At 45.6% G+C, this 25862-nt stretch overlaps 6 protein-coding genes across 8 annotated transcripts; all 6 read left to right on the forward strand.

Moving 5' to 3' along the window:
• The first annotated feature begins 116 nt into the window (after window positions 1-116).
• Window positions 117-4750, forward strand: LOC136195785 (paramyosin-like). The gene is made up of 25 exons (XM_065985250.1): window positions 117-261; window positions 318-398; window positions 452-496; window positions 542-625; window positions 681-778; window positions 834-1024; window positions 1076-1148; window positions 1199-1226; window positions 1275-1349; window positions 1410-1834; window positions 1884-2064; window positions 2122-2175; window positions 2226-2288; window positions 2343-2408; window positions 2460-2522; window positions 2572-2754; window positions 2811-2877; window positions 2930-2985; window positions 3037-3088; window positions 3143-3278; window positions 3333-3423; window positions 3477-3704; window positions 3755-3857; window positions 3907-3959; window positions 4014-4750. Exons 1-25 carry the CDS (start codon window positions 118-120, stop codon window positions 4719-4721), a joined length of 3348 nt encoding a protein of 1115 aa, XP_065841322.1. The 5' UTR covers window position 117; the 3' UTR covers window positions 4722-4750.
• A 279-nt stretch (window positions 4751-5029) lies between these two features.
• On the forward strand, window positions 5030-9539 carry LOC136196141 (uncharacterized). The gene is made up of 13 exons (XM_065985636.1): window positions 5030-5120; window positions 5182-5798; window positions 5850-6004; window positions 6055-6234; window positions 6288-6438; window positions 6485-6606; window positions 6654-7769; window positions 7820-7895; window positions 7953-8239; window positions 8284-8468; window positions 8528-8864; window positions 8922-9156; window positions 9205-9539. Exons 2-13 carry the CDS (start codon window positions 5240-5242, stop codon window positions 9399-9401), a joined length of 3600 nt encoding a protein of 1199 aa, XP_065841708.1. The 5' UTR covers window positions 5030-5120; window positions 5182-5239; the 3' UTR covers window positions 9402-9539.
• Window positions 9540-9561: 22 nt separating this feature from the next.
• LOC136196145 (guanine nucleotide-binding protein G(q) subunit alpha-like) lies at window positions 9562-11477 on the forward strand. Its single transcript, XM_065985641.1, has 7 exons — window positions 9562-9821; window positions 9894-10078; window positions 10312-10466; window positions 10511-10639; window positions 10696-10825; window positions 10886-11039; window positions 11090-11477. Exons 1-7 carry the CDS (start codon window positions 9704-9706, stop codon window positions 11278-11280), a joined length of 1062 nt encoding a protein of 353 aa, XP_065841713.1. The 5' UTR covers window positions 9562-9703; the 3' UTR covers window positions 11281-11477.
• A 92-nt stretch (window positions 11478-11569) lies between these two features.
• LOC136196146 (acidic leucine-rich nuclear phosphoprotein 32 family member B-like) lies at window positions 11570-13426 on the forward strand. Its single transcript, XM_065985642.1, has 6 exons — window positions 11570-12007; window positions 12062-12175; window positions 12252-12395; window positions 12510-12629; window positions 12682-12803; window positions 12860-13426. The coding sequence occupies exons 2-6, from the start codon at window positions 12128-12130 to the stop codon at window positions 13275-13277; spliced, it is 852 nt and encodes a 283-aa protein (XP_065841714.1). The 5' UTR covers window positions 11570-12007; window positions 12062-12127; the 3' UTR covers window positions 13278-13426.
• A 47-nt stretch (window positions 13427-13473) lies between these two features.
• Window positions 13474-17435, forward strand: LOC136196144 (protein ERGIC-53-like). Its single transcript, XM_065985640.1, has 10 exons — window positions 13474-13657; window positions 13711-13767; window positions 13821-13918; window positions 13975-14144; window positions 14200-14299; window positions 14353-14476; window positions 14528-14726; window positions 14779-14818; window positions 16836-16909; window positions 16954-17435. The coding sequence occupies exons 1-10, from the start codon at window positions 13498-13500 to the stop codon at window positions 17381-17383; spliced, it is 1452 nt and encodes a 483-aa protein (XP_065841712.1). The 5' UTR covers window positions 13474-13497; the 3' UTR covers window positions 17384-17435.
• Window positions 17436-18456: 1021 nt separating this feature from the next.
• Window positions 18457-25849, forward strand: LOC136196143 (helix-loop-helix protein hlh-2-like). Of its 3 annotated transcripts, none has more exons than XM_065985637.1 (15): window positions 18457-18526; window positions 18575-18672; window positions 21110-21179; window positions 21292-21328; window positions 21383-21441; window positions 22446-22578; window positions 22757-22800; window positions 23578-23659; window positions 23972-24277; window positions 24334-24449; window positions 24509-24586; window positions 24643-24759; window positions 24810-25117; window positions 25175-25320; window positions 25371-25849. In XM_065985637.1, the coding sequence occupies exons 2-15, from the start codon at window positions 18647-18649 to the stop codon at window positions 25502-25504; spliced, it is 1656 nt and encodes a 551-aa protein (XP_065841709.1). In that variant the 5' UTR covers window positions 18457-18526; window positions 18575-18646; the 3' UTR covers window positions 25505-25849. The 3 variants fall into 3 exon arrangements, with proteins under 3 accessions (XP_065841709.1, XP_065841711.1, XP_065841710.1); XM_065985639.1 differs by having other exon boundaries at window positions 25175-25313; XM_065985638.1 differs by lacking the exons at window positions 18457-18526; window positions 18575-18672 and adding an exon at window positions 19701-20960.
• Window positions 25850-25862: the final 13 nt, after the last annotated feature.

Raw genomic sequence — 25862 nt, forward strand, 5'->3', positions numbered from 1 at the left:
TAGATGCAAACACAATCAATAATACATATCATTAGAGTACTGTACTGCACCCAAGAGACTTTTTTAGGACGTCGTCGTCATGGTGCTTAGCGCACTTCACCACGCCTCGTGTTTGGAATGTTCCGTTACGAAGGAGGAGAAAAGTCGCTTGGAGACGAGCCGGCGCGTCGCGTTCTGTTCTACAACGCTCAAGCGCAGCTCCAAAGAGAAAAGGAGGAGACGAAAGAGCGTCTAACGGAAATCCAAGATCGCGTCGATCTCGTAAGGAAACGCGGCGAACGAGGGACAAATGTGGGCCCATTTCTTACCTAATGCAGACGCTAGTTCGTTACGAATCCCCTGCTCTTGCTCCGGACCATCAAACCAGCGAAAAACATCTGGAATTCGTGGAAGACTTGGTAGAGCTTCTCGGCACGTGACCTGCGTACGCTAATCGAGAGATTTCAATTAGGATCATCTCGAAAAGGCACTAAAAGACCCCGTAGAGCGAAAAAAGGTAAACGAATCTTAAAATTAATAAAATTACAATAGCTTTTACTAGTACGAGTCGGAAGTTCGCGTGATTTTCGTCGGATACGAGTCAACAGTGGAAGAAAGACTTCAAGTGCTAAATTCTCTTAATGAGGTACACGTGGACGGGTTTATTAATTAGTATATCCTACTCTTGGATTTATTTGTAGTTTTTTGTTGAACAAAACGCAATAGCCGCTGAAGAAAAATTAAACGAAAAGGAGCTAGAAACTGAATTCGATTTAGACGAAATGGCTCAAACCGTCGAGTAAGTTTTACACTTAAAATTAAATTCACGGTATTGCCAAATCTTGATATTTTAGCGAGGCTTTGGACAAAGCTTTGAGAGCAACTGGAAAATTACAGGACATTGAAAAAGAATTGGGAAAGCTGTTCTCCGTCAAAAAATCATTTCCGGATACGAAAAAGGGAAAAAAGCGGTTGGAGCACGCGCTCTTGAAAGCCCAAGAGGACGTCAAGGAACTCTCCAATAATTTAGAAAGAATGAAAGAAGGCAAAATTGAACAACGGTAATGTTTATTAAAAATTGATTTTTTGGAATTAGATTTGGACGAAGCTCAGACGAATGCCGCCGCTTTGCAAATTAAATTGTCGGAAACGTCACAAGAATCAGAAAAGTAGCCAAAAAATTCCTACGAAATAATTAAAATAATTAAATTCCTATTAGGTTAAAGAGAGAACTCGTCAACGCAGGAGTAAATAATTAAATACACTAAAAATCAATAATACAATCTTCTTTCTAGTCTCATAAATCAAAAGCGTTTCGTCTTGAAAGAGAATTGAGCGAGAAAGTAAAGAGTCTAAGCAAAGCCCAGCAAGTAAAACATTAAATAATAGATTCCTTTATATTCGCTTCTAGTTGCGCTCGCAATTTCTAGGAAATTAATGGTCTTCAGCATCGTTTATCGGATTTGGAGGAAAACTTGTCTTCTTCTATGTCTGCGGATGAGCCTAGTGGTCTTGTAGCAATGCTCAGACTCAAATTGACGGAGCAGGAAGAATTGGCGCAAAAATCGCAACGGGAAATTAAATTGCAACACGAGGTGGAAATGAAGGAATTGAAATTATTTTACGAGGATCAAATGAGGGAGTTGAGAGCTGCTAGTGAAGTTATTCGGAACGAGGGAGAAGAGGAGGGGGTTTCTACGTTGTGTGGGGCCCGTTCTGAGCCGAATTTGGTTTTTGGAAATGTGGAGAAATTGAAAGAGGAGCCAGAAGTGGCGGAAGACGTGTTTATTCGAAAAGCGGAAGTTGTTGAGACCGAGGAAGAGACCAATAAGGAAGGAAGACCTAAAAGCGAAGGGTATATTAATGTGGCATTAAAAAACTGTTCAAAAATGTACGTATTTTAGATTTTCTGGCACTAGGAAGCCGCTGTTTCTTCTCGGAAAAAAGACAGATTTTGTTGAGGAGGAGGTGGAGCCCAAAGAAGAGAGCCAATCCGCTTTATTTTCTACTGAGGAAGGTTCTGTAAATCTTGGTTCTGAGTCTAAACAGGCTCTAGAAAAGACAGTGGATTCTTTGCAGCAAGAGGTTGGTATAAACTATTAACAAAGTCTCAAAAAACGTGCTGAATTCCTGTCTTATAAGCTTGGTGCTGTGCAGAAAAAATTAGAGCGAAAAGTTAGCAACGTTAAAGTCAAGGTTCGTAAAGAAACGTCCGTTTTTTCATTTAATTAATGTACTTTTTTCAGAGTCAAAGGCGGATATCTCTGTTGAAAGATCAGCTGGAAGAGAGCGAAATTGAATGGGAAAATGTGAAGCGAAAATAAATTTAGTTGCATGTTCTTTTAGCCTATTACTTTCCCCAGACGAGAAATCAGATGGAGATGAAAATAGATCAACTTCAAAGAGAAAAAGACGACGCTCACAGACAGGTATATAAACCCTAGTCCTTTAGTAAGAGCAAAACTGTTATTTCTCGTCAGATTGACGTTCTATTACGAGAGCTAGAGAGTCTGAAGTCTCGTCAAGAAATGAATAGACTTGAGGTACGTGTATCCAGGTCAATTAAAAGCCGAATACGTCAATTGTTATTAGAGCGAAGGGGACGAGTTTTCTCGTCAAGAGGGCAGTAGCATAAATGAGGGAATTCGTCATAGTATAGCCGACACTCCTCCAATACTTGACCTTGCTTACGAGCCAAAGGACGATGATCAAAGCGAGGAACCAGATGACGATAAAAGAGCGGAAAAATTTAGAGGAGATCACCATCTCGTGGAGGTGCAATTTGCTAAAAAAAATCCACGTTGTGTATTCATAATTTTCTCGCGTCCTAGTGGCTAAAATTACTCGAGTCTGTTAGGCAGTTTAAATCAGTAATAGCAGAGAACGTTGGCAACAGAGGTCAGCATATATTTTATGAAAAATTAATAAATAATCAGGGTTATCGACTTAGGGTTTTTGAGCGAAGCAAGCGCTTTGGCAGATTTGAAATTAGTTGCTTTTAGACAGGCAAGATTCTTAGTAATTAATTTTGACATAGATCTAATATTCGTACCTAAGGATAAACCGGTTGCGATTCAATTAACGCAGACAAGATGTAGCGCAACTCTGAGTACACAAAATAGCCGTAAAAGATATTTCGCATTGAATTTTGTGTTGTCTATAGTCTTGGATCAGATTACCTCTTGCCTTACGGATACTGTATTTGGAATAGACAGAGCACGATCAGATAAACGGAAGAGGGACACCATAGCCTCTTTAGAAACTGAGACAGACGTCCTGAAAGTAGAAAAACAGGAATTGTAACGACCCAATAACGACTCATATGGTAGAAATGCACCAATACTTTTATTTAGAGAAAGTAGGCTCTTGGAGTCTCGAGAAGAATGCTATAGAAAAGATAGGAAGTTGGAAAAAATGCGCGGGGCAATGAAAAAATTAAAAATGGTTAATTATAACTGTCAAACAATCCTGAAATCAAGTGCTCTTTTCTTCATTAGGATATAGCTGTAATTAGTAAGCAGCACGAACTCGAAATGGGCTGGAAACAGTCGCATAAAGCGACAGTGGGCTTCAGCGATGAAACAAAGGAAGACGGCGGGAGAAGAGATTCGCAATCGAGCCAGCCTACGTTTGTGTCCGTTTTCACGAGACTAGATTCGGATAGAAACGCTAAAACGCTGAGGCGAGCCGTACGAGACGAAAAGCTCACATTTGATTTCTATAACGTACGATGCACAGTAACTGTATTAGTTTTATCTTGAGGAGTCGTTTCTAGGCTACTGTTGAGGCAATGGAAAGTTACGTCAACTTGCCTATAATGCGGTGGGAAGCAATGGTAAAGAAATACGCTCATTATAAAAGAATGACAGCGATTAGAGGTGACGGCAAATATTAATTAAAAAAATTAAATAGGACTTTGTTTTGTAGCGAACATCGAAGATTCACGGCTAACCCAATTGGCTCTTTCGTGGCTGCAAAAGGTTTTAATATATCAAATAATTGAGCACGTATTTTTTAATTTTAGTATTTATTAGCGTTCGTTTCATCTCGAAGCGGAAATGGCCGTCCTTTCCTCCGAAAGAAAACGTCTCGCTGTCGACCTTACCCAGTCCCTAAACGAAATCGAAAACGCATCAGGGCTATTCCTCATAAAGCCCTACTTCTCCTACAAAAGCCCTTCCGTTTCCCTAGCAGCAGCAAAACACATAATTCAAAGGGGCCCCCATACGAATAGCGTATCTCCTTTCGTCTTCCAAGCGCCCCCTCCTACCGCTTCCGTATTCACCCGAAGATCAACTCAAATCGCTCGCGCTAGCGTGGCGTCGCCTCCGGGCCGCGATCGGCCATCGGGCGGCACCAAAACAAAACTAGACAAAATCTGGGTCGTAGATGAATCCGTTGATGATGGAAACGAATTTTCTGTTACTTCCGGGGTGACGCCACGCATCCTGGAAATTGACATTAATCGGGTATTAATTGGTAAAGTGAATCCGTCGGCGAGTGCTGACGGAATGGGGGAGTTTGGACTGCGGTCTCTTGTCGCCGTTCAACGACCCACGAGATCCGTTCCGTCTCTTTATATTCCCGTCGTGCCGGCAACGTCGCCGGCACCGGCACCGCCGCAAGTTTTGCCTCCTATTCGGGTTCCCGATGCGGAGAAACTAACGAAGAAAAAAGTTCGTTCTCGCACGGCTCCTGCTGGAGCGAGAAGATCAGGCAAACGCGCTTTAGCGGAATCATAGCGCCTTATATTCAATACAAAAACATGTATCCCGTTGAATGTGTTAGGCTATTAGAATGCTGTTTTAATATAAAATTTAAGACACGACGGCACGCCTTTGACCATCGCTTCCCCTGGACAAACCGTTTTTTATGGCCTTCAAAGTAAAGCACGCATGAACTAATTGAATAATTGATTTTATATTTTCTGTAGGTCGGAGTAGAGGCAAGTAATTAAACAGTTCTGTGGTTAGAAAAAATTCAAAATTGAAATTAAATTATTCGATAGGCCTAGGTAATGAATTCAGGTATGGTAATTGTAGCGTTCAGTCACGTGACGATGAGTACTTGTTTTCGTCATCGTAATTGTCGTTTTTGAGCCGTTTTCGTCGTCGCCGGAGCGATTGAGTCGTTCTTCAAAGGTCATTGCCGTGACAACAAACGATTTGTGCGCCTATCAATCGTCATTTTCCTTTGTTTTAGACTCGTTTTGATCGAAGCACTCGATTCGATTCTCTCGAACCGTTTCTCCTCTTCGAAAATGTCATCCGCGTGTCCGGCATCTCGAATGGGACACGTCGCCGCCGTGATCAATGATGAAATGCTTCTGTGGGGAGGAGGAGCGGTGAGAGAATCGACGGGAGAGAAATACGTGTGTTCTCCCGATTTGATGGAGTGCTTCAATCTGTTGACAAGTCAATGGAATGAACGACGAGCAACATCCAACAGCCCATCCGACCTTCCTCAGCCATGTCTCAACGCACGAATCGGTGTCGTCCAAAATCGGGACATTTATCAATTTGGTGGCAACTACTTCTCGTCTGATGGCCGTGCTGTCTTTTTGAACGATGTTCACAAATTGGATGGATCGACGTTGGAATGGCAACGAATCCATTCCAATGACCAATCAACGCCCAGCGGGAGAGCGCACCATGGAATGTGCGTGTTAGGGAAGAAAGGAGACGAACATCTCGTCATCATGGGCGGAGCAGGAACAAAGATTGTTTCACCAATACCAGACGGATCTCAATTCATTCCTAATTCAAATTATCCTGACTTGGGGTGGAACAATGAAGTTTGGTTGTTTTGCATCCGAAAGAGTGAGTGACGTGTAAAATTATTTTGAATTGAATGTAGACATTTGTTTGAAGGGAATTGGATTCCAGCTCAATGCACAGGAAAAAAACCACAGCCTCGAGACTCACATTCCTTCACTTCAGTTGATATTAATCGAGCAATTCTCATTGGCGGTGTTGGTCTTGGGGAAGTTTTGAATGATGCTTTTCTGTTCATGTTCAGTTCACTGGTAATGAGATACGTTTGTTATTAATTAAATAATGTGATTTATTTGCGTAGGAGTGGATTGAAATGAAATTGGATGATCATCTCATTCCTCGATTCTCCCATTCGACGGTTGTTGTTGATATTCCCACATTAGGGGGGCCAGTTGCTTTTCTCTTGTGGGGATATGGGAAAGACTTCTTTCCTGTGTCTCTGGCCCAAATGATTCTAATTGACTTTCAAAAGTGCAAAAAGGTAATTGAAATATTTTCATATGACATTCTACGATGACAAAGTTCATTTGACAGATCTCAATATCAGATGAGCCCATTCCAACAGGGCAACAATCAGTCTGCTCTATTGTTAGAAGAGGTCTTCTCTTTATTCTGCGATATGGAGGCTCTCCCTATAAATGTGGCGAGGACAGACCAGAGGCGCTATTAGATATTTTGAAATACGGTAAAGATTAACATCATTATCCAGTCTGATTTCATTGCGTGATTAGATTTAAAAAGTATGACTGAGAAACTCCTTCGACACAATTTGAGCGAACCAATTGAACAAGAAACGTCCAAATTCGATAAGAATGATAAAAATGCGCCGTTTCGTTCCAACTCTCCGACAATGGTAGAAATCAATATTTAAACTTCATATAATTATTTTCATTTGTCTAGAATTGCGAAGGACTGTCTCAAAAAGAACGCGACTTGTTGCATCCGTCTCCCCAACGAGTAGAAGACGTAATTGCCGTCGTAACGCCTCAAAGCGTTCTCATCTTCACTCGATGGAAGAGATTCGCCACTCCAGTCTCATTAGACAAAGGAGCAGAGATCTCCATTCCCAATACGGGATCAATCCTTCGAATTCAACCCCGTACCGCACTTTCGTCGACTCCAAAGACGTCAATGAGCTTGACCCTCTTCACATTCGACGCCAAACAATCGCAGGGTCTCCTTGACGACGAATTCGTGAGCGATCTGATTCAATTGTCTCTTCCTTCCGGCTTATCCGACGATGACGTACACATTGAAATGTGTCATGAGCACGGTCTCAATCTCGATCCAATGACGCCCAAATCGAGCGCTTCCAAAGTCGTCTTCTTCTATCAACCTCACGATCATTTGGCGACGACCAAACACCCAATTAAATTCGACGAGAAGATCGTCATTGATAGAGCGGGACAGCGAAAAATCGCCGCTCTTCTTCAGTCGTCTGTCGTCAAAGTCATCGTCTCTCCTTCCGCTCCGGCCGCCGCCGCTTCCGCCGTCGCCGTCGCCTCGTCGAATGAGGATGTCAGTTGCAGTTTCTTCACTCATTTCTACGGGTTGGGTCAACAGGCATTCTCATTCCATGCTCTCTCTTTCGAAAAAATCAAAATTCCCGACGGTTGGCAATTTGATCTCTGCATCATCTCAACGCGACCCGAACATCGGGATCGCTATCTCGCCTATCGCAACGACGGCCGCAGTCAACCTCTTCTCTTCGATCGACGCGTCAAGAATCTTCTTCTTTCGCGCACCCAATCGAACGTCGTCGACGCGGACGACATCGAAGGCTGGATCAACAAGAGTCATGGCAAAAAATACCTCATCAACATGCAGCAGTTGTTGGCAGTGAGAGATAGTCCCATTGACGCGTGGGTCGACACCTTCTACTTCGCCTACAATCATCGAGAGCTTCTACAACGATCTCCAACGATGGCAGCTTACGTCACGATCGAATCCGGCGATCGACGTCAATGTCTTCGCATTCAATGCTCCGAATCTTCCAACATATGTGATCACGTAGAGGTTAGTTAATTAATAGACGTCGTTTTCGTTTGTACAATTTTCGTTTTTAGGGTGCTTTGCAGCTTCAAGAACTCAACGTCATCACGACCGATAAGCAAGGACGTTTGGAACCAAGTCGTGAGATGGGTAAATTCTTCAATCTCATGTATTTTATCTTCGTTTTACTTATTGTTCTGGATGTAGCTCTCGAATACAATCCATCTCATCTCGAAATGGAAGAGCTGACATTTGTCATGCGCTCTCAATGGATAGACGTCGCTCGCGTCATCTTTCCCTACTTAACCGATTCCGAAATCGCAAAAATCGAATTACACGATAGAGAAGATCAGGCGCTCCGCTTCCTCCAGGCGTGGATCGACAAATACGACCTCAGCGCAACGCGAGAATCGCTCGTCAAGGCCCTCATATCCGTCGGCCTCGCTGCCGGTGCTAAAGAAGTCTTTCCTGAAATTTATGAGAAAATGACTAAGGTACTTTATTTTTTTATCAACAAGTTACTACCGACGTTTCTTAGGAACCTGTTTTGGATTCAACTGTTGAAGTTCAACGAAGTGAGCTCGATTATGACGTAGAGAGGGACTTTCTCGGCGGCGGAGCGTGCGGCGAGGTGTTCAAAGCGACGCTTAAGAAAGCCGGGAAGCCGGGGAAGACGGTTGCCGTCAAAGTTTTTACCGATTTCTTGAGAAGAAAGAAGGAGAAGTATATCTGCTTGCATGTTTTATATAGGTCAGACTCTTATTAGATGTTTTCTGTCGCAGGGAATACGAGATGTTCAAGAAGGAGGCTGCAATTCTCCTTCAAATCGATCCGAATCCTTTCATTTTGCGTCTAATCGGGCTTTGCGCTGTTCCGAAATTCTACGCTCTCGTGACCGAGTTTGTGAGCGGAGGAGATTTGTTTTCTCTTCTCCAGTCGGACGAGTACAGAGCAGAAGTCGAGAAATGGGAAACGCGACTCTTATTTGCCAAGCAAATTGCCAGGGGAATGCTTCATCTCCACTCCAATCAACCACCAGTGATTCACTACGACTTGAAAGCGCAGAACGTCTTGGTCGAGTGCATTCAACACAGCAATAGCGTCCAATTTATTTGCAAGGTTGATTAATTAACATCACGATTTAAACGGGCCTATTTATTATTAAACTATTTCTAGGTTGCTGATTTTAGTCTTTCAAAAATGTCGGGCGTCAGCTCGGTTACGAAGAAGCGACAAGAGGGTTCCGTTCCGGCTGGCACGGTCACTCACATTGCTCCGGAGCGATATGAAGAGCATCCGTACGGCGAGGAAGACGACGGGGGTCGAAAGATGGATTTGGTGAAAAAATCCGACGTTTATAGCTACGGTGTTTTGCTCTGGGAAATACGTGAAAGACAGCATCCCTATCAAGGTCAATTTCGTTTATTACATTTTAAGACATTGACTATTTATTTTTTAGGTAAAATTAGCAATTTGATTCGCGTTCTTGTCCAAGGTAGAAAGACGTTTCCGGAAGGCAAAGCAACGGGTGTTCCGCCGTTTTTTGATGATCTCATGGAACAATGCTTGCAATACAATCCTCAGAATCGACCGACGTTCCGCGAAATCGTGGTGAAGCTGATGGCCGAGGAGGAATACAAAGCCCACTTGAATTGATGTAAGCCCGTACTCACGCGTCCAGTTTGTTTCTTCATTTTGTATTAACGTTTGTTTTTTTGTGAACATTTTTCTTTTGAAATATTTTGTGTTAGCAATATTTTAATTTTCTCGCGTTCCGTTTCCCCTAACCAATTGTTCCTAATACGGGCCTCGTGAGCTAAACTCCCGTCGAGGTATTTGGTTCTTTTCTCCCTCAATTGATCAAGCCCGACGCTCGAGAGCGCGAGCGATAGGGCTTATGGAATAGACGATCCGTTCGCGGCCCTAGGAAGCAACCGAAGCCCTAAGAGCAAAGAAAAATGGCGTGCTGTCTAACGGAAGAGCAGCGCGAACAGCGCCGCATCAACCAAGCCATCGAAAAGGAACTGCGCAAGGATCGTCGCGCAGCGCGACGCGAACTAAAGCTTCTCCTCCTCGGTACGCCCTAAAACGAGCGCGCGCACCCCAAAAGGGGCCTCACATGGGAAAAACCCGTTCGAATGCACGCAGGAACGGGAGAATCGGGCAAATCGACGTTCGTGAAGCAAATGCGAATCATACACGGCGCAGGCTACACGGATTCGGATCGCGCGGGCTTCAAATCGCTCGTCTATTCGAACGTCTATACGGCGATGGGACAGCTCATGGGCGCGATGAACGATCTCGAAATCGCCTATAAGAATCCCGCTAATAAGGTCTCTAATGCGTGGGCGGGGCACTCTAGTGGTTTTCGTCAATGGAAAGTGGGCGTGGCGCGCGCGTGAGAATTTTAGATGTGATACACTATGTGGGCGTTGCGTGAATGAAATTGTGGGCGTGATACGTTTTAGATACAGTGTCTTTGATGATTTCATTCATCAATAGTCACGTGTTTATTTGGAGGGGGAGGCTTGGGGGCGGGGCCCACTTAAGTAGCTACATGGTGTAGGACAACGCTGAGTTGGTCAAGACTGTGGATCGCGAGAACGTGGAGACAATCAAAGGGGACCAATTAAAAGCTCTGAAATCTCTATGGGGAGACGAGGGCATACGCGAGTGCTACGACCGACGCAGAGAGTTCCAGCTATCCGATTCAGCGAAATAGTAAGAAATTAAATAAATCAATAATTTCTATTAAATTTCTTTAGTTATTTGGATGACTTGGATCGCTTGACGGCTCCTAATTACATTCCCAACCTCCAGGATGTCCTACGAGTCCGCGTTCCAACGACGGGAATCGTGGAATATACATTCAATCTACCACCAGTCATATTCAGGTAAAAAAAAGATTTAGACACTAAAATCAATAAATCAATAATAATATGCCATTTAGGATGGTGGATGTGGGAGGGCAGAGATCGGAGAGACGGAAATGGATACATTGTTTTGAGAACGTAACGTCAATAATGTTTCTCGTGGCTTTGAGCGAATATGACCAAGTTCTCTACGAAGCGGAAACGGAGGTAAAAAATTAAATAAAATAATAGATCTCCATATAAGGAGTATTAATTAATTTAATTAAGAATCGTATGGCCGAAAGCAAGGCTCTATTCAAAACGATAATCAATTATCCGTGGTTCCAGCAGTCGTCCATAATGCTCTTTCTCAATAAAATCGATCTACTAGAGGAGAAAATTAAAACGTCGCATCTAGTCGACTATTTTCCCTCCTATCAAGGCAATAGCATTGATCTAATACGATTTATTGATCACGTGATGTCGTGTTAGGTCCCAAATGTGACGCGGAAGAGGCGAAAAAGTTTATTCTTTCCATGTTTGCTGAATTGAATACGGATGATTCGAAAACGATTTATCCGCATTTCACCTGCGCTACGGACACGGAAAATATTCGATTTGTATTTTCCGTCGTCAAGGATACCATACTACAACTGCATTTGAAAGAATATAATTTAGTTTGATTCCTTAGCGCGCATTCTGTGAGAAGAGGGAGTGGTCGTTTTTTTGAGGTTACATTGCATGCGCATGTCACGTGACGTCGGTGATTATATATTCGGTTGTCTTTTTATTTGGTCGTCCTTTCTCTCGTGTGTTTTCTGTACTGCTAATAACGCTTCCCCGAATATTTAGATGAATAGTAAACTGACTTGCGATTCTACGTTGATTTGCGATCGTGCGCCCGCGCTCGATATTAATTAGCGTCGTTGGGTGCGGTGCCTTTTGCGCGTGACGTCACTTCGTCTCACACCATTGTCACGCCCGCGGTCGAATCGTCGCTGTTCGTTGTGCATTCGTTTTCGCGCGCTGTTCTACGTGAGGCGAAGACTCGAGTCGACATCTACGCCACTTGTCGAGCCGTCTGTGTGCCTTCTACGGCCTATATGAAGCGGTTTTGTATTTGTGCTGATGACGTCACGGCACATGACACGGGAATCGGTTCGCGCCCGCTCGCAACGGCGGTTCGAAACAGCTCGATCGAACCGCGTCGCGTTTAAAAAGCACCCACTCAGTGGATTTCGACGCGAGGCGTTTTGCAGAACGTTCGTTTTGAAGCAAAACGGCGTGGATTTAGCGCACTGTACACGGCAAGTGACGTCACTCAACCGCCGCGGTTCGCAATGAAAACCAAAGCAAAATCGTTCAAAACAAGGTGTAGCAAAACGAAAAAAAATTCGCCTGCCACACACGGTAAGAAATTCGCGTCGAATGCTTTTCTTAGCAACCTTCGGGCGCTTCTTACAGCGCGCTAGACATTATCAACCCCGCCTTCTTTTCGTAACAAAAAGCGAGTCTCCCAGTTCGGCGGCAATGGAGAAGCGAATCGCGCTCGAAAGCCGCGGCAAAAACCCATCCGAAGTAAGCGAAATTCGTCGCAAGTCGATCGCTCGCGCGTCGCGACGAAATCGAGTGTAAAATTGACGAAATTTCAAAGGTGAGCGAGTTGATATTGGACAATTGCAAAGCGACGACGATCGACGGCCTAACGAACGACTTCGTGAATCTCGAATCGCTTTCGCTGATCAACGTCGGTCTAACGAGCCTTCGCCACTTTCCCAAATTGCCGAAACTACGCAAGGTAAACCATAAAGAGCATGGAGAACGGGTTTGTGCGGGGGCGGGGCATTCTTGTACACGCCCCTTTCCGTTTTCGTTTTCTTCCTAGCGCGCGTTATCGATTTTTTTTCTTTAGCTTGATTTGAGTGAGAATCGGATTTCCGGTGGATTGCAACATCTGAGCGGGTGTCCCATGCTCGGTTCTCTCAGTCTGAGCAATAATCGAATTAAATCCCTGGATATCCTTGAAGCCATTGTACGTACAGCCTCTCGATTAAATAAATCCATATATAATTAATAATTTTTAGAGCGATCTCAAGGAGTTGAAGAGCTTGGATTTATATCAATGCGAAGTGACGGGAATCGACGACTACAGAGAAAACGTATTCAAACTTCTTCCTCAACTCCAATGGCTAGATGGAGTCAACAGGTTAAAAAAACCACGTGACCAAAACACATAACGATTAATAATAATTAATTAATTAGAGAGGGTCAAGCGGAGTCGGACTCTGAGGAGGACGAAGACGAGAGCAGCGTCGCGAGTTCTGACGTCGAAGAAGCGGACAACGACGAAGAGGATGAAGACGAGGTCCCGGATGGTCTAAATGCTGTTGGCGTCGCAGCCGACGACGAAGAGGAGGATGATGATGATGACGACGATGAAGAAGATGAAGGTCCCGGATTAGCTTATTTGCAAAAATCGGATTTAGTCGACGAGGAGGAGGAGGAGGATTTTCAGCCGGGGGAAGTCGATGAGGAAGAGGATGAAGACGAGGACGATGAAGACGATGAGGACGATGACGTTGTTCATAGTCACGGGGGTAAGGCGAAAGAGGATGAAAATCGGCGAAAACGAAAGCGAGATGACGTCGACGAGGAAAATGAGTCGAAAAGAGAAAAGTAACAGTGAATCATAGGGACTTAGTACTTGTACTTGCATGACTCTTCGACGTTAGTGATTTTTGTGATTTTTTTGGGGGGGGGGGGGGGGGATTGTTTTACCGCGAGAGGGTGGTTCTCAGTAATTTATAAAATCATTCTGTGTTTATTAGGCTCGTGGTGTTAGCGCACTTAATATTCTACGTCACCTCCACGTGGGCGTAGTGTGCGCTAACACTTTCCCTATGGCGTTCGTTTCTTCGCTCGTTTCTCTCGCTTTTCTCGCCATACTAGTCGCCCTATCGCAGGCGCAGACTAGAAAACGCTTCGAGTACAAGTACAGCTTCAAAGGACCTCATTTAGCACGTGACAACGGCGAAGTGTTCTACTGGAAAGTCAGTGGAAGTACGCAAAGCCTTCTCATCGCCTCAACGCACGCACAAAACTCATTTTCATAGACACGATAGCCAGTTCAGATCAAGTGCGACTCACTGCGTCGATGCGAAGTCAAAAAGGTAGAGAGGAACGCTAGTAACTCGCCTTAGACGCGTGAAAACGCGATTCCAAGGCCAAATGTCGACAAAAGCGGCAACCGATTTCAAATATTGGCAAGTCGACATGGCATTTCGCATAACGGGACGTGCCCGCGTGGGCGCAGACGGACTCGTACGAAAAACGCGTGGGGAAATGGAGAAAATCGATTTTTTAATTTGATTTTTTAGGCTTTTTGGTTGACCAAGGATCCTATAGTTGAAGGTCCCGTATTTGGGGCTGGAGACTATTGGAACGGTCTCGGAATATTTCTCGATTCTTTTGATAATGACGGAAAAACGAATAATCCTTATGTTTTGGCTATTTCGAATAACGGATCAATTTCCTACGATCACACCTCGTTAGTCTGCATTTTTAATTAATAAATTAATTAGTATTGATTTTTGTTTCCATAGAGATGGCTATAATCAAATGTTGGCCGGATGTTTGAGAGATTTTCGAAATCGCGCTAAGCACGTGAGAGCTCGGATTAAATATTACGAAAATATATTGGAGGTAAATTGATCAATAATAATCAAATGACGATTTTTCTTAATTAATCTATTTAGGTTTATTTTAATACTATATTTGATCAACAAGACGACGCCTATGAATTGTGTCTACGCGCTACGAACGTTGATTTACCTCCAAGTGGTCACTTTGGATTATCAGCGGCCACTGGGGGACTGGCAGGTTAATATCAAAAATTCAAACCTATGTTAATAGTATTGATTTTTATTTTAGATGATCATGACGTCATGTCGTTTTTGGTGTATAGTCTTGATAAGTCTCAGGGTTTGGACGCCGCCAAAGAAGGTGAAGGAGTCGAAGGGAAGAAAGATGAGAAGAGTGAAGATGAAGTCATATTTGAGGCTGATGAATTGGAGAAGCTACAGAAGGAATTTGAACAATACAACAAAGCCTATGAAGAAAAACACGACAGGTAGCGCGATTAAAAGGATCTCTTGTCAGAAATTAATAATTTGTGTATGAAGCTATGTCAAAGACCATCCGGATCCCTATGCAGATGTTGAGGTAAGAAGTTATATCACTTCAGTAGAGAAACGTCTTCCGTAAGGACTAGGCTTAGAGTAATAACTATAGAGGTATCCCAAGTAAAGTAAACGGGACCTTCACTGGTAGTAGGAGTGAAGGTTCTAAGTAGTACTGACTTCTACCTTATAATATCTCGCCTTTTACCTTCTCCTATGCCTTTTGCCTTTTCCCTATGCCTTTTGCCTTTTCCCTTTGCCTTTTGCCTTTTCCCTTTGCCTTTTGCCTTTTCCCTATGCCTTTTGCCTTTTCCCTATGCCTTTTGCCTTTTCCCTATGCCTTTTGCCTTTTCCCTTTGCCTTTTGCCTTCTCCTTTGCCTTTTGCCTTCTCCCTTTTGCCTTTTGCCTTTTCCCTTTGCCTTTTGCCTTTTCCCTTTTGCCTTTTGCCTTCTCCCTTTTGCCTTTTGCCTTCTCCCTTTTGCCTTTTGCCTTTTCCCTTTGCCTTTTGCCTTCTCCCTTTTGCCTTTTGCCTTCTCCCTTTTGCCTTTTGCCTTCTCCCTTTTGCCTTTTGCCTTCTCCCTTTTGCCTTTTGCCTTCTCCCTTTTGCCTTTTGCCTTCTCCCTTTTGCCTTTTCCCTTTGCCTTTTGCCTTTTCCCTTTGCCTTTTGCCTTCTCTCTTTTGCCTTTTGCCTTTTCCCTTTTGCCTTCTCCCTTTTGCCTTTTGCCTTTTCCCTTTGCCTTTTGCCTTTTCCCTTTTCCCTTTGCCTTTTGCCTTTTCCCTTTGCCTTTTGCCTTTTCCCTATGCCTTTTGCCTTTTCCCTATGCCTTTTGCCTTTTCCCTATGCCTTTTGCCTTTTCCCTATGCCTTTTGCCTTTTCCCTATGCCTTTTGCCTTTTCCCTTTGCCTTTTGCCTTTTCCCTTTGCCTTTTGCCTTCTCCTTTGCCTTTTGCCTTCTCCCTTTTGCCTTTTGCCTTTTCCCTTTGCCTTTTGCCTTTTCCCTTTTGCCTTTTGCCTTCTCCCTTTTGCCTTTTGCCTTTTCCCTTTGCCTTTTGCCTTCTCCCTTTTGCCTTTTGCCTTCTCCCTTTTGCCTTTTGCCTTCTCCCTTTTGCCTTTTGCCTTTTCCCTTTGCCTTTTGCCTTTTCCCTTTGCCTTTTGCCTTCTACTTTGCCTTTTGCCTTCTCTCTTTTGCCTTTTGCCTTCTCCCTTTTGCCTTTTGCCTTCTCCCTTTTGCCTTTTGCCTTTTCCCTTTGCCTTTTGCCTTTTCCCTATGCCTTTTGCCTTTTCCCTTTGCCTTTTGCCTTTTCCCTTTGCCTTTTGCCTTCTACTTTGCCTTTTGCCTTCTCCCTTTTGCCTTTTGCCTTCTCCCTTTTGCCTTTTGCCTTCTCCCTTTTGCCTTTTGCCTTTGCCTTTTGCCTTTTGCCTTTTCCCTTTGCCTTTTGCCTTCTACTTTGCCTTTTGCCTTCTCCCTTTTGCCTTTTGCCTTCTCCCTTTTGCCTTTTGCCTTCTCCCTTTTGCCTTTTGCCTTTGCCTTTTGCCTTTTCCCTTTGCCTTTTGCCTTTTCCCTATGCCTTTTGCCTTTTCCCTATGCCTTTTGCCTTTTCCCTTTGCCTTTTGCCTTTTCCCTATGCCTTTTGCCTTTTCCCTATGCCTTTTGCCTTCTCCTATGCCTTTTGCCTTCTCCTATGCCTTTTGCCGTCTCCCTTTGTCTTTTCCCTTCTCCTGATTCCTTTTGCCTTCTACCTTTTAATCTCTCGCTCTTTTGCCTTCTGCCTTTTAATTTCTCGCCCTTATCTTTAATTCTTAGGGCCTTAATATTAAATTGAGGGCCTAATCTTTAATTCTTAGGGCCTATATATTAAATCAGTAGAACCTTTCACTCGTAATGAAGGTAGAACCTTTTCCATATCCTTTTATTGGATGTTCCTTCTTTAGAAGAGTCACAGGCATCTCCAGCTTTTTTAGAAACATCTTGCCATCCTCTTCTTAGGATGCTGATGTTTTAACCCTTTTTTCCTTCTTGAGTACATGTTCATTTTTCTGCTTTTGGGTATTTTTTTAGGGCATTGATTCTTATGAAGATAGGACTCTGTCTGAGGTAATGAAAGGTCAAGCGGACATCCTTTCAGTCATAAGGTGAATACCTGCTTATAATAAGTCCATTTGTCATTTCGTTTTAGGGATTTAGCAATGAAATTTGACCGTTTGTCATTGTCTTCTTCGCCTCCATCTGAGGACAAGAGTGGTTCATCTCCTTCCGCCGAACAATATAGAATTATTGCTGATAACCAAAATCGAATTATGCAGCAACTGGAAACCATCAAAGCAACAGCCAATCAAAGACAAGGGTCCCAGGGTGGTTCATATGAACACGGTCCCGCTATGGTAGAAATGGAAAAAGCCACATCTCGCCTAGAAAGTCTCATAGAACGATTCGAAGTCAACCAAAGAGAGAAGAGAGCGGAATCGCACGAAGAAAGAAGTCCTCCGCCTTCTTCGTGCATCCCCATGCATTATTTTGGTCTCTTTGTTGTTTCTCAAATCGTTTTCATAGTCGCTTTTGTCGCCTATAGATGGAAAGCGGAAGCGTCCGCGAAAAAACTGTTTTAGTGGGCGTGGCTATTAGAAAATGAATTATTGGCAGTGTGATATTGATTGTGTACATCTTTTCTCTCATGATTCCCTTAGGGGGGCCCCCGCGAGACGAGCGTAAGTGAAAGACACGCGTATGTAATCAAATTGTATTTGACAAAAGATACTATATCACAGACAAGGCAAAGATACGCCACATAGTCTCAGTTTTCGTCAATCAGTCTTCATAACCGTCCGGGAGTGCGTTGGCATGGTGATTATGAAAGAGAGAGTGATTCCCGTCGCCCCACGGAAAAGGCTACAATGTCGCTTCAAAGTTTGTATCGAATGCTTTCGATTTTTTACCTTGTTTCGAATTCTCAGATGCGGATAGGGGACGAAATCGGATCGCCCGTGGTCGTGGTGCTCTTTTTCTTTCTTCCCGGCGTTAAATGTGCACAGGGCGACGACGGGAAGTGCCACGAAGAGCGATATTCGCTTCCAAGTGTCGGTCGTCGCTAAGAGGATCCTCAGACGGGGCCCCTATGAGCGTTACGGTGTTCTTACGTCCCGCGTGTGCTGTTTCTGCTTCCAAGTGCTGAGCATAGGAGGAAGCAAAGCGACGAAAGACGAGAAAACGCTGAAGAGACATGACGCCTAATACGGGAAGCGCGAGATCCCGGACGCGCATGGCGCATTGCTCGTTTTTCGTCAAGCGAAAGGGCCGATTTTGCCGTCTAACAGTTGCCGAAGGGCAACGCTATTGCGGAGAACACCTTCAGTGCGACGACAACGCGTCGAGAGAGCGCGTTCCGTGTCCCTACGATTCTCAACAGTACGCGAAGCCTCTTTTCGACGTTTTTTCTACGATATCGATTTTTTTCTAGCACTTTCTATGCAGATCAGTTGCAAAAACACGCGAAGAAATGCAATTCGAAGCCAAAACCCAAACCGGTAAGATTTTAAATTTTTGTACTGTAGTCGATAATTAGATACATTAGGATTGGCACGTGGACGGTATAAATAGTGGATTAAAAGACTACACACCTACGCCAACAGATAAAGTACGTAGTAGCACTAAAAAATTATTTATCTGAATCAAAAATCCTCAGATGCTTTTAAAAGATTTTTCCTCTGACGAAATTCAAAAAGCAATTCATAAAATTGAAGCAATTCCATTAGGTATTAGCCAAAGAATTGTTCAAGAAAAATACATTTTTTAATTTTCAGCTGCTATCGAGTCAGTTGCTAGGAGACACCCATCACTGGAAAAAGAACTCCTCAAATCAAAAAATTGTCCTAATGCGAGAAAACACTTGGAACAGCAAGTAAGCCTTCAATGCATACATGGACACTTTCCCTTACAAAAACCAAGGCGTCCTTGATTGGCCATATGAGTGCACGTGGTCTCCTTGCCCCGGATGTTTCCTACGCGGAATTTGGCGCAGGAAAAGGTCATACAGTCCCCCGTTAGAACGAGCGCGCGCGCGAAACGATACTCATAGGCAAACTGTCACACTGGGTACAAAATGCAATCGGAAATACCGCACCCGCTAAATTTATTTTAATCGATCGTCAAAATTGCCGAAACAAGGCAAGAAAAGCATCGCGATTTTATCGTAAACGCTCTGAATGGGCATGTAATAGATGGATAGTTATCATCGCAAGACGGGAGGTCCCGAATTCCGTCGAATACTAATCGATATCGAGCACCTTTACCTCGGTAATTTAATCGGCATACTTGTGGTCACGGCCTGGTCACGTGTCTTTGTATATAAAGGTAAAGCGCTCGAAGATGAAACCCCCCGTCGAGTTATTGGTCTCGCTAAGCATTTATGCGGTTCGGCGACGGGTACGGGGGGTCGCGTGCGTAGTCAGTCAGTTGGTCGATTATAACGTCGCTTAGATATGGCGTTGCGATGTTTGATGACGACAGTAACGCGCGTTAGCTCGGTAGAGTTGAAACTCGGCGGTTTAGCCTTTGCGCTTTGCTGTCATCACAAGTGCGAGTGGTCTCGTTACGTCGGTCGCGACGTTTTCGCGCGTTGGGGTTTGAACGGCGTCGATTTTCGCGTCGTTTGTCTGCTCTCGAGTTGGGCAACGTGCGTTACCGAGGCAACGCGCGGGAAAATGGACGATAGCGAGCGTCGTCGTGCGCTCGGACGTAAATGCAAGGATTTGATCGACGCAGGTCGACGTGAATATTTGCATGAGGGCGGAGCGATTGGGGTCGACCTCGTTCGCTTCGTCGATTCGAGTGTGACGTTGGAAAATAGCGCGCTACTCGCGTTCTTTCCCTAATTACGTTATGCGAATAATGTCGCGGTATGAACCACGCCTCTCATGTCCATTTACTTCTTTTGTTACGGGGGTGGTCCGCTTGATCCGGCTTTTAGCCTTTTCCCGGTGTTCAGTAACGACCACAATACGCGCGGAATGAAACCCTTGTTCCAATTGACGTCACAAGTGGTAACAACGATGGTTCCTCATTCCACGAGCGCGTGCGCGTTTTGTGTACACGATCGACTCGTTAACCTCTTACCTCTTGTTTTTGGGTGGTCATCCGGTCATCCGGCTTCGGTACACCGGCTGCGCTTGATCGTTATCCTCCTAGAGCGCCCAACGCGCATCTGCACGCGAGTCACGTGAGGCCGGGAGTCTCATGAATGAAAACGACGTTATTTCGATAGCGATCTCTCTTGTTCTCCGACGAATAGTCACTCACATGATCACCTTTCAAACAAATCCATCGCGGTTTTTTAGTACAAAGCCTTCGAATGAGATCATCCACCCACCGTCTCAAGTCACGTGCTCTCGCACGTGCATCGTGCAGAGCCCCATTAGCGAAAAGAGGCTCGTTTTCCAATATAGACACGAGCAATGTGCACGGGAAAACGCTCTGCGTGCCATCGTGTCTCGTTCGAGCACCTAAGCGGTTCGAATAACGCGCGGGGGTATCAATTGGCGTAGGACACCTGCAGGGCAATTTGGGCCCGCCCGATTTGTAAGTGTCAACTCTAGCCGACCGAAAACGATCGAAGCGCGGCGTGCCGGTCTTTCGCGTTTACGGTATGTTTACGTTGACCCCACGTGCTAAGTGGATAACTAGCGTTCGATCGAAAAAAGGGCCGGAGAGCGAGATTTCGGCCTTGCGGCGAAATGCACACGTGTGCAAGCGTCTCTAAGTGACTGCACTCGCTAAGGACATCTGTACTATCCCACGCGTGTGGGGGCGAAAGGACACTTCGTAGGGCGCGAGGTCGAATGTGAATTCGGCAAAGGGTCCGAAATATGTGCGAAATGACGACGTAGCGAGACGCGATTTCGCACTCGGTAGTGCGAGCGAAATTTCTACTTCGAGAGTCCGGTGTGCAATTAATTGCTAATTAGCCGCGCGTTCGTTGATTCGCCTACGGTTGATTGGATTGATATTAACGCGTGAGACCGTACAAAAGCACATAAACATTCGCAGAGAAAAGCGAAGCCCGCCGGCGACGCGATCGAAGCCAGAGAGCAGCAAGAGCGGTCCAAAGGCGCAATCTCATCCGCGATCTTCACTCATTCTCATTAGCGCCTAGAGAGGAAGTGCGCGCGTCCTCTCTCCAACTACAAAAGGGTACGAGCTTCGATAAGACATCGACTCTTGTTTTGCATACGGTATCGCGGGCGTCCCGTCGAGCACAAAGTGGGCGAGCGTGTCGCATCGAACGACGACACGCAAAGCGTCAATTCATCGATTCCCTCCCTCCCTTCTCTTTCCTGCAGCTACCTATCAGCCAATCAAATGGCGACAACCGAACGCAGCTCCTTCTTCGACTACGCGCACGTTCCCGCGGTGAGTTGCGCGCTCGCGATAGCGAAAAGAGATACGAAAATGTTTACACCGCTGTCGTCGAACTATTTTTCTCATATCCTCTCCCCCCCCTCTCCTCCCCCCCTCCCCTTAGATCTACGGAAACGACGACGAATCGTCGTTGCATCGCGGTACGAAGCGCCTCTCGTCCCTCTTGCGCGTTGTATACGTGTTTTTCTCTCTAGTCGAGTCGCGATCGCATCCGAATTCGGCGTCGTGGTCGGCCGTTAGCGAAAATGTTTTTGTGAGTGCATTTTTTCCCTAGTGGGGGCCCCCCTTTCTTTAAATTTTACATTGGAATGAATGCGTCAGCTGAGAGGGCTTCGCATTAGAGTCGCCGTACCGTTCGCCCTGAGGATGTTTTCCCTTTCACGGGGCGGTCTTTTCTTTTCTCCTCCCCCTTTTGCCGTAACAACGTCGACGACACGTGCACGGTCGCGTGGGGTGTTCCGCATAACGCGCGGCATCGTTCTATTTTTACGTTCGCCGCAGAATGCGCGGCGCGTGTCTCGAGCATCGATACGATCAATAACAACCGATCGTTCGACCGGAGGGAATGCGAAGCATTTTCTATCGCGATCCCGTGTCGTACGTAATCGTTTCCTACCCGTAGAAAAGTGGATGAGTCACTTGTGCAGTTTCCGTAATCAATTCAAAGCCCCAAGGGCCCCCTTAGTGTAGACCGCTTAATTCTACAATTGGATATTGATTGGGTGAAGTGGTAAGCCCGATGAGGTCGAAACCGCTGTCTCACGCTATCTTGGCTTCGCAATCCGAAGCAATTAAGATTGAAGGCCCAACGCTTCAATTTTATTGGCCCGTTCTCTAAGCCCCGCGCGCGCGATCATTTCCGCTCGACCATAAATAGATCGAGGCGGGTTCCGCGATCCCTCGAGGCCCTTTTGGGAGACGTGGGAAAAGATTGCGGCCGTTTAATCGCAATTATCGTCGCCCTAACCGCCGCATTCCACGCAACCCGCCGCGAGACGCTACCCTAACCCATAACATAGCGACTCCAACGATGAATGAGATGGGGGGGTGACCCCGGCGCGCAGGGGGGCCTTCCGCGCGCGACAATACAATAAAAATCGCGCGCGACATGCACGTACACACGCTGGGCATTATTATCCAATTCACTCTGATCTAATAGTTCGATTCTGCACTGGGTGGGAAAACGTCTCGCGGCTTTGCGGGCCCCGTAGCGTATATATAGACACGTCGTCTCCGCTACGCATAACCATGTTTCAGACTTATCCGGCCACGACGACAAGTGGCGTCGTCTATCCGGGTTCGCCGACGACCAATATTCAACCGAATAAGGCTCGTCGAACGTCGTGCGGTTTTTCGGCTCCGGAGGTTGCGGCCTCCGATCCCATGCTCGGTACTAGACTCTCTTAGCACACACACGCGCGATTGTCTGTTTGTTTTATTTTGCGAACGCGCGCGCGATGTACGGTAGACAGCTGTTCGCGTACAGCGTTCGTGAATTCGTTTGTCTAACGCGTTACTGTCTCTTTTCGATCGATTATTTATTCATGCATTCGTTTTCTTTCATTCAGGATCGTCTCCTCAGTGCATTTTTACCGACGACAGCCAATCGCAGGTGAGAGATTTACGCGCGCGCCGCTACACCGGGACATTTTCCCGCTTAGCTTTAGGAGATTTTCATCCCACGCATTTTTCGCACACACTTCCGCTCAATGCAGCTGTAGGCGAAAGATTTTCTCATTTTTTCCTATATAAGGCCTCCTTGTTTCTTTCGCGCCCTTTTTAAAATTTCATTCACGCGACAGTCGCGGTATGCTCACAACGCGAGTCGCGTAGGTAGAGAATTCCAGGCACTTCATTGTGCCTTGTAACTGCTTTATCACTAGAAACCGTTTAGGACCACCTAAACGCCTCGTTGGAACGTAATCTATTCCCGCTATGTTTCCTGCGCATTTTTTTCGCCTCGCAGTCTCCCGATTCGCGTCGACGCGCCTCTAGACAGCTCGCAATCGGGGCTCCCTAATTGCAAAACGCAATTACGTCCAGGAAAAAGCCGCGCCACAGGGCAAAATCTAATGTGTCGCTAAACGGTCCGTTGACACATCGTGATCGCATAACAGGAAATGGGAGGGGAAGAATAACATTAGAGGCCCCAACCGAGGCATTTGAATGAGGGTGTTGGTTGGGGCACACGTTTAGTTCCGTGACCGACGTCGATTCGCGAGGGTTGTCCCATTGCGATCGCAAATCGCTTATACGCGTCTATTCTACCCTTCGTTTCGACTCATTTGCTTTCGTTCGGGTAATTTGACCCCGTTTCCTTTGTATCACTCGCGCAATAGACGCGAAGAGGAAAGACAATGACGTCTCATCGTTTTTTTTGCGTTTATAGACAATGATCGATGCGACTACGACATCCGTTGACTCCTCGACGCTACGCTCGGCGGCGCCGCCATCATCGGCTTCTTATTTAGGTACAAAAAGGGGCCCCACTTCTCCGATCTCTCGAACGAAACTTTTTCTCTCTATGAGAACGCGTCCTATACCCTCCGTGTTTTTTCGCTCGCCTATTCCTTATTTTTTTTCTGACTATGGGGAATTGTCTATGTATTCGTTTCCACGCCCCAAGGGCGAGTCGCGTTGAACCACAGCGATTCAGCGAATGAGAATCGTGAGATCACTGTAAACACGGGCGACAAGAAGTTCCTATTCCTCTAATACCCCACCCCCGCTCCCCCTGACCCCGGCGATTGCCTGACTTCCATGTCTATACGTCAACCCTCTAGCGCGGAATCATCGAGTCCAAATTCCGGCCGGAATTTATTCCCCTCCGCCACCGCCACCCCAATTCGACGCAGATCCGCGTCAATTCGGCGCGCGCGCCTACGATCCCTACCAAGAATCGTCGTCCTACTACAACATGAGCGCGCCGACGGCTGCGCCTCCGCCGCGCTACGCTCCCAGGCACTCGCCTACCGATTTCACTCATAATGCCGGTAACCCCGCCGCCGGCAGCGCAGGCGCGGCGGGCGTTCCGGCGCAATACGATCTACCGCCGCCGCCGCCGCCGCCGCACCAAGATCCCTTTACGAGTAAGCGAACGACTCTCGGTCTCATTCATCTTTCATGATTTTTCTCTTTCACGAAGACCATCACATGACTGCCGTTTCCACGGCGCCCGTTGCCCCGCCTCTCGCTCCTCATCATCACCATACGGCGCCGGCTGTCGTCGCCAAACAAATGTCTCCCGTCGCGACGGGGGCGGTAAGTTTAGACCAAAACATCGCGCGATCCCACGCTAATCTCAACTATGACTTTTCTAGCATTATTCCGGTCCTTATCCTCCTACGCCGACGTCAGCTATGGATGGGCCCCCGGATGCTTGGCGACCTCCGTACTACGTAAGCGTAACGCACGCAATCTAAAGTGATTCAGCGCTGAGTTTCCTTTCCTGTAGAAAAATCATCATCAAGGAAGTGGACTGGATCAAGTTCTACAGAGTATTGGAGACTTTGGGTCTGGGTATAAGCCAAGACCAGCTATGAATCCAATGTCCGTACCAGAACCAGCCATGGTAAAATAATAATAAATATTCTATTTGATTAAGACTATATATTTATTTAGATTTCTGGTTATGAAGTATCCAGTGCTGATTTTGGCCTGGCGCCAAGTCTACCTGTTAGCATGGAAACGCAAGGAAGAAACGAGGCGAAAGCAATGCCCATGCAAAAAGTGGGAAGTGGAGAAGGAATTCGAAAGGGATCGGACGTTCCCCCAATAAGAAATCACAGCGCAAGCGGAAGAAAACGTCTTGGAACTGGAGGAGGAGTAGACGGAACAGGAGGCAACAACGCAATCGGACCAGACGATCAACAACGCGTTAAACAGGCCAAAGAACAAGAGAGAAGAAGTGCAAATAACGCCAGAGAAAGGTAATAAAAAATAACAATCACGTGACCACAAAATCAATAATCAATACTTTATTATAGGATTCGAGTAAAGGATATCAATGAAGCGTTTAAGGAATTGGGTCGCATGTGTGCCATGCATTTGGAAGCGGATAAAGCTCAGACGAAATTGAATATTCTACACCAAGCCGTAGCCGTAATAACAAATCTCGAAAATCAAGTCAGAGGTATAAATAATAATTACGACATTAATTAATATAAAATTGATTTTTTCCAGACCGTAATTTGAATCCGAAAGCGGCGTGTCTAAAACGACGAGAAGAAGAGCGTTCTATTGATATGAACAGGTCCATGTCTGACTATCCCAATGACCCGGATAATGAATACCCCAACGGCCCAACGGGTCTCTAGTAGCAGAAGAAGTAGTCGCAGAAATTAGGAAATATTGTCTCCTGATCTTTGTTTTTGTATTCTCTCTCTCCTTTCTCTCTCTCTTTGACTGGTGCATGCACACTCACGCGCGCGTTAAAGGCGTTAGGAAGCCTTCTTATTTCATTTGACATGATCCGCTCTTATGCTTCAGTGCTGATTTTTTTTCTAAAGTTTTTTCTCTTGTCTTTGTCTCTCTCTCTCTCGATTCTCTTCTTCTTTCCGTGGCATGCGATCTGTGTTTGAGAGCATGCTTCTATTATTCTTAGCATCTGATATTATTATTAGTTTGTACTATTCTGGATGTAAATAGAGTTCTCACGTGAATTGGGATTAATGA

Source organism: Oscarella lobularis, chromosome 15 (assembly GCF_947507565.1).
Source record: "Oscarella lobularis chromosome 15, ooOscLobu1.1, whole genome shotgun sequence".
Taxonomy (NCBI): domain Eukaryota; kingdom Metazoa; phylum Porifera; class Homoscleromorpha; order Homosclerophorida; family Oscarellidae; genus Oscarella; species Oscarella lobularis.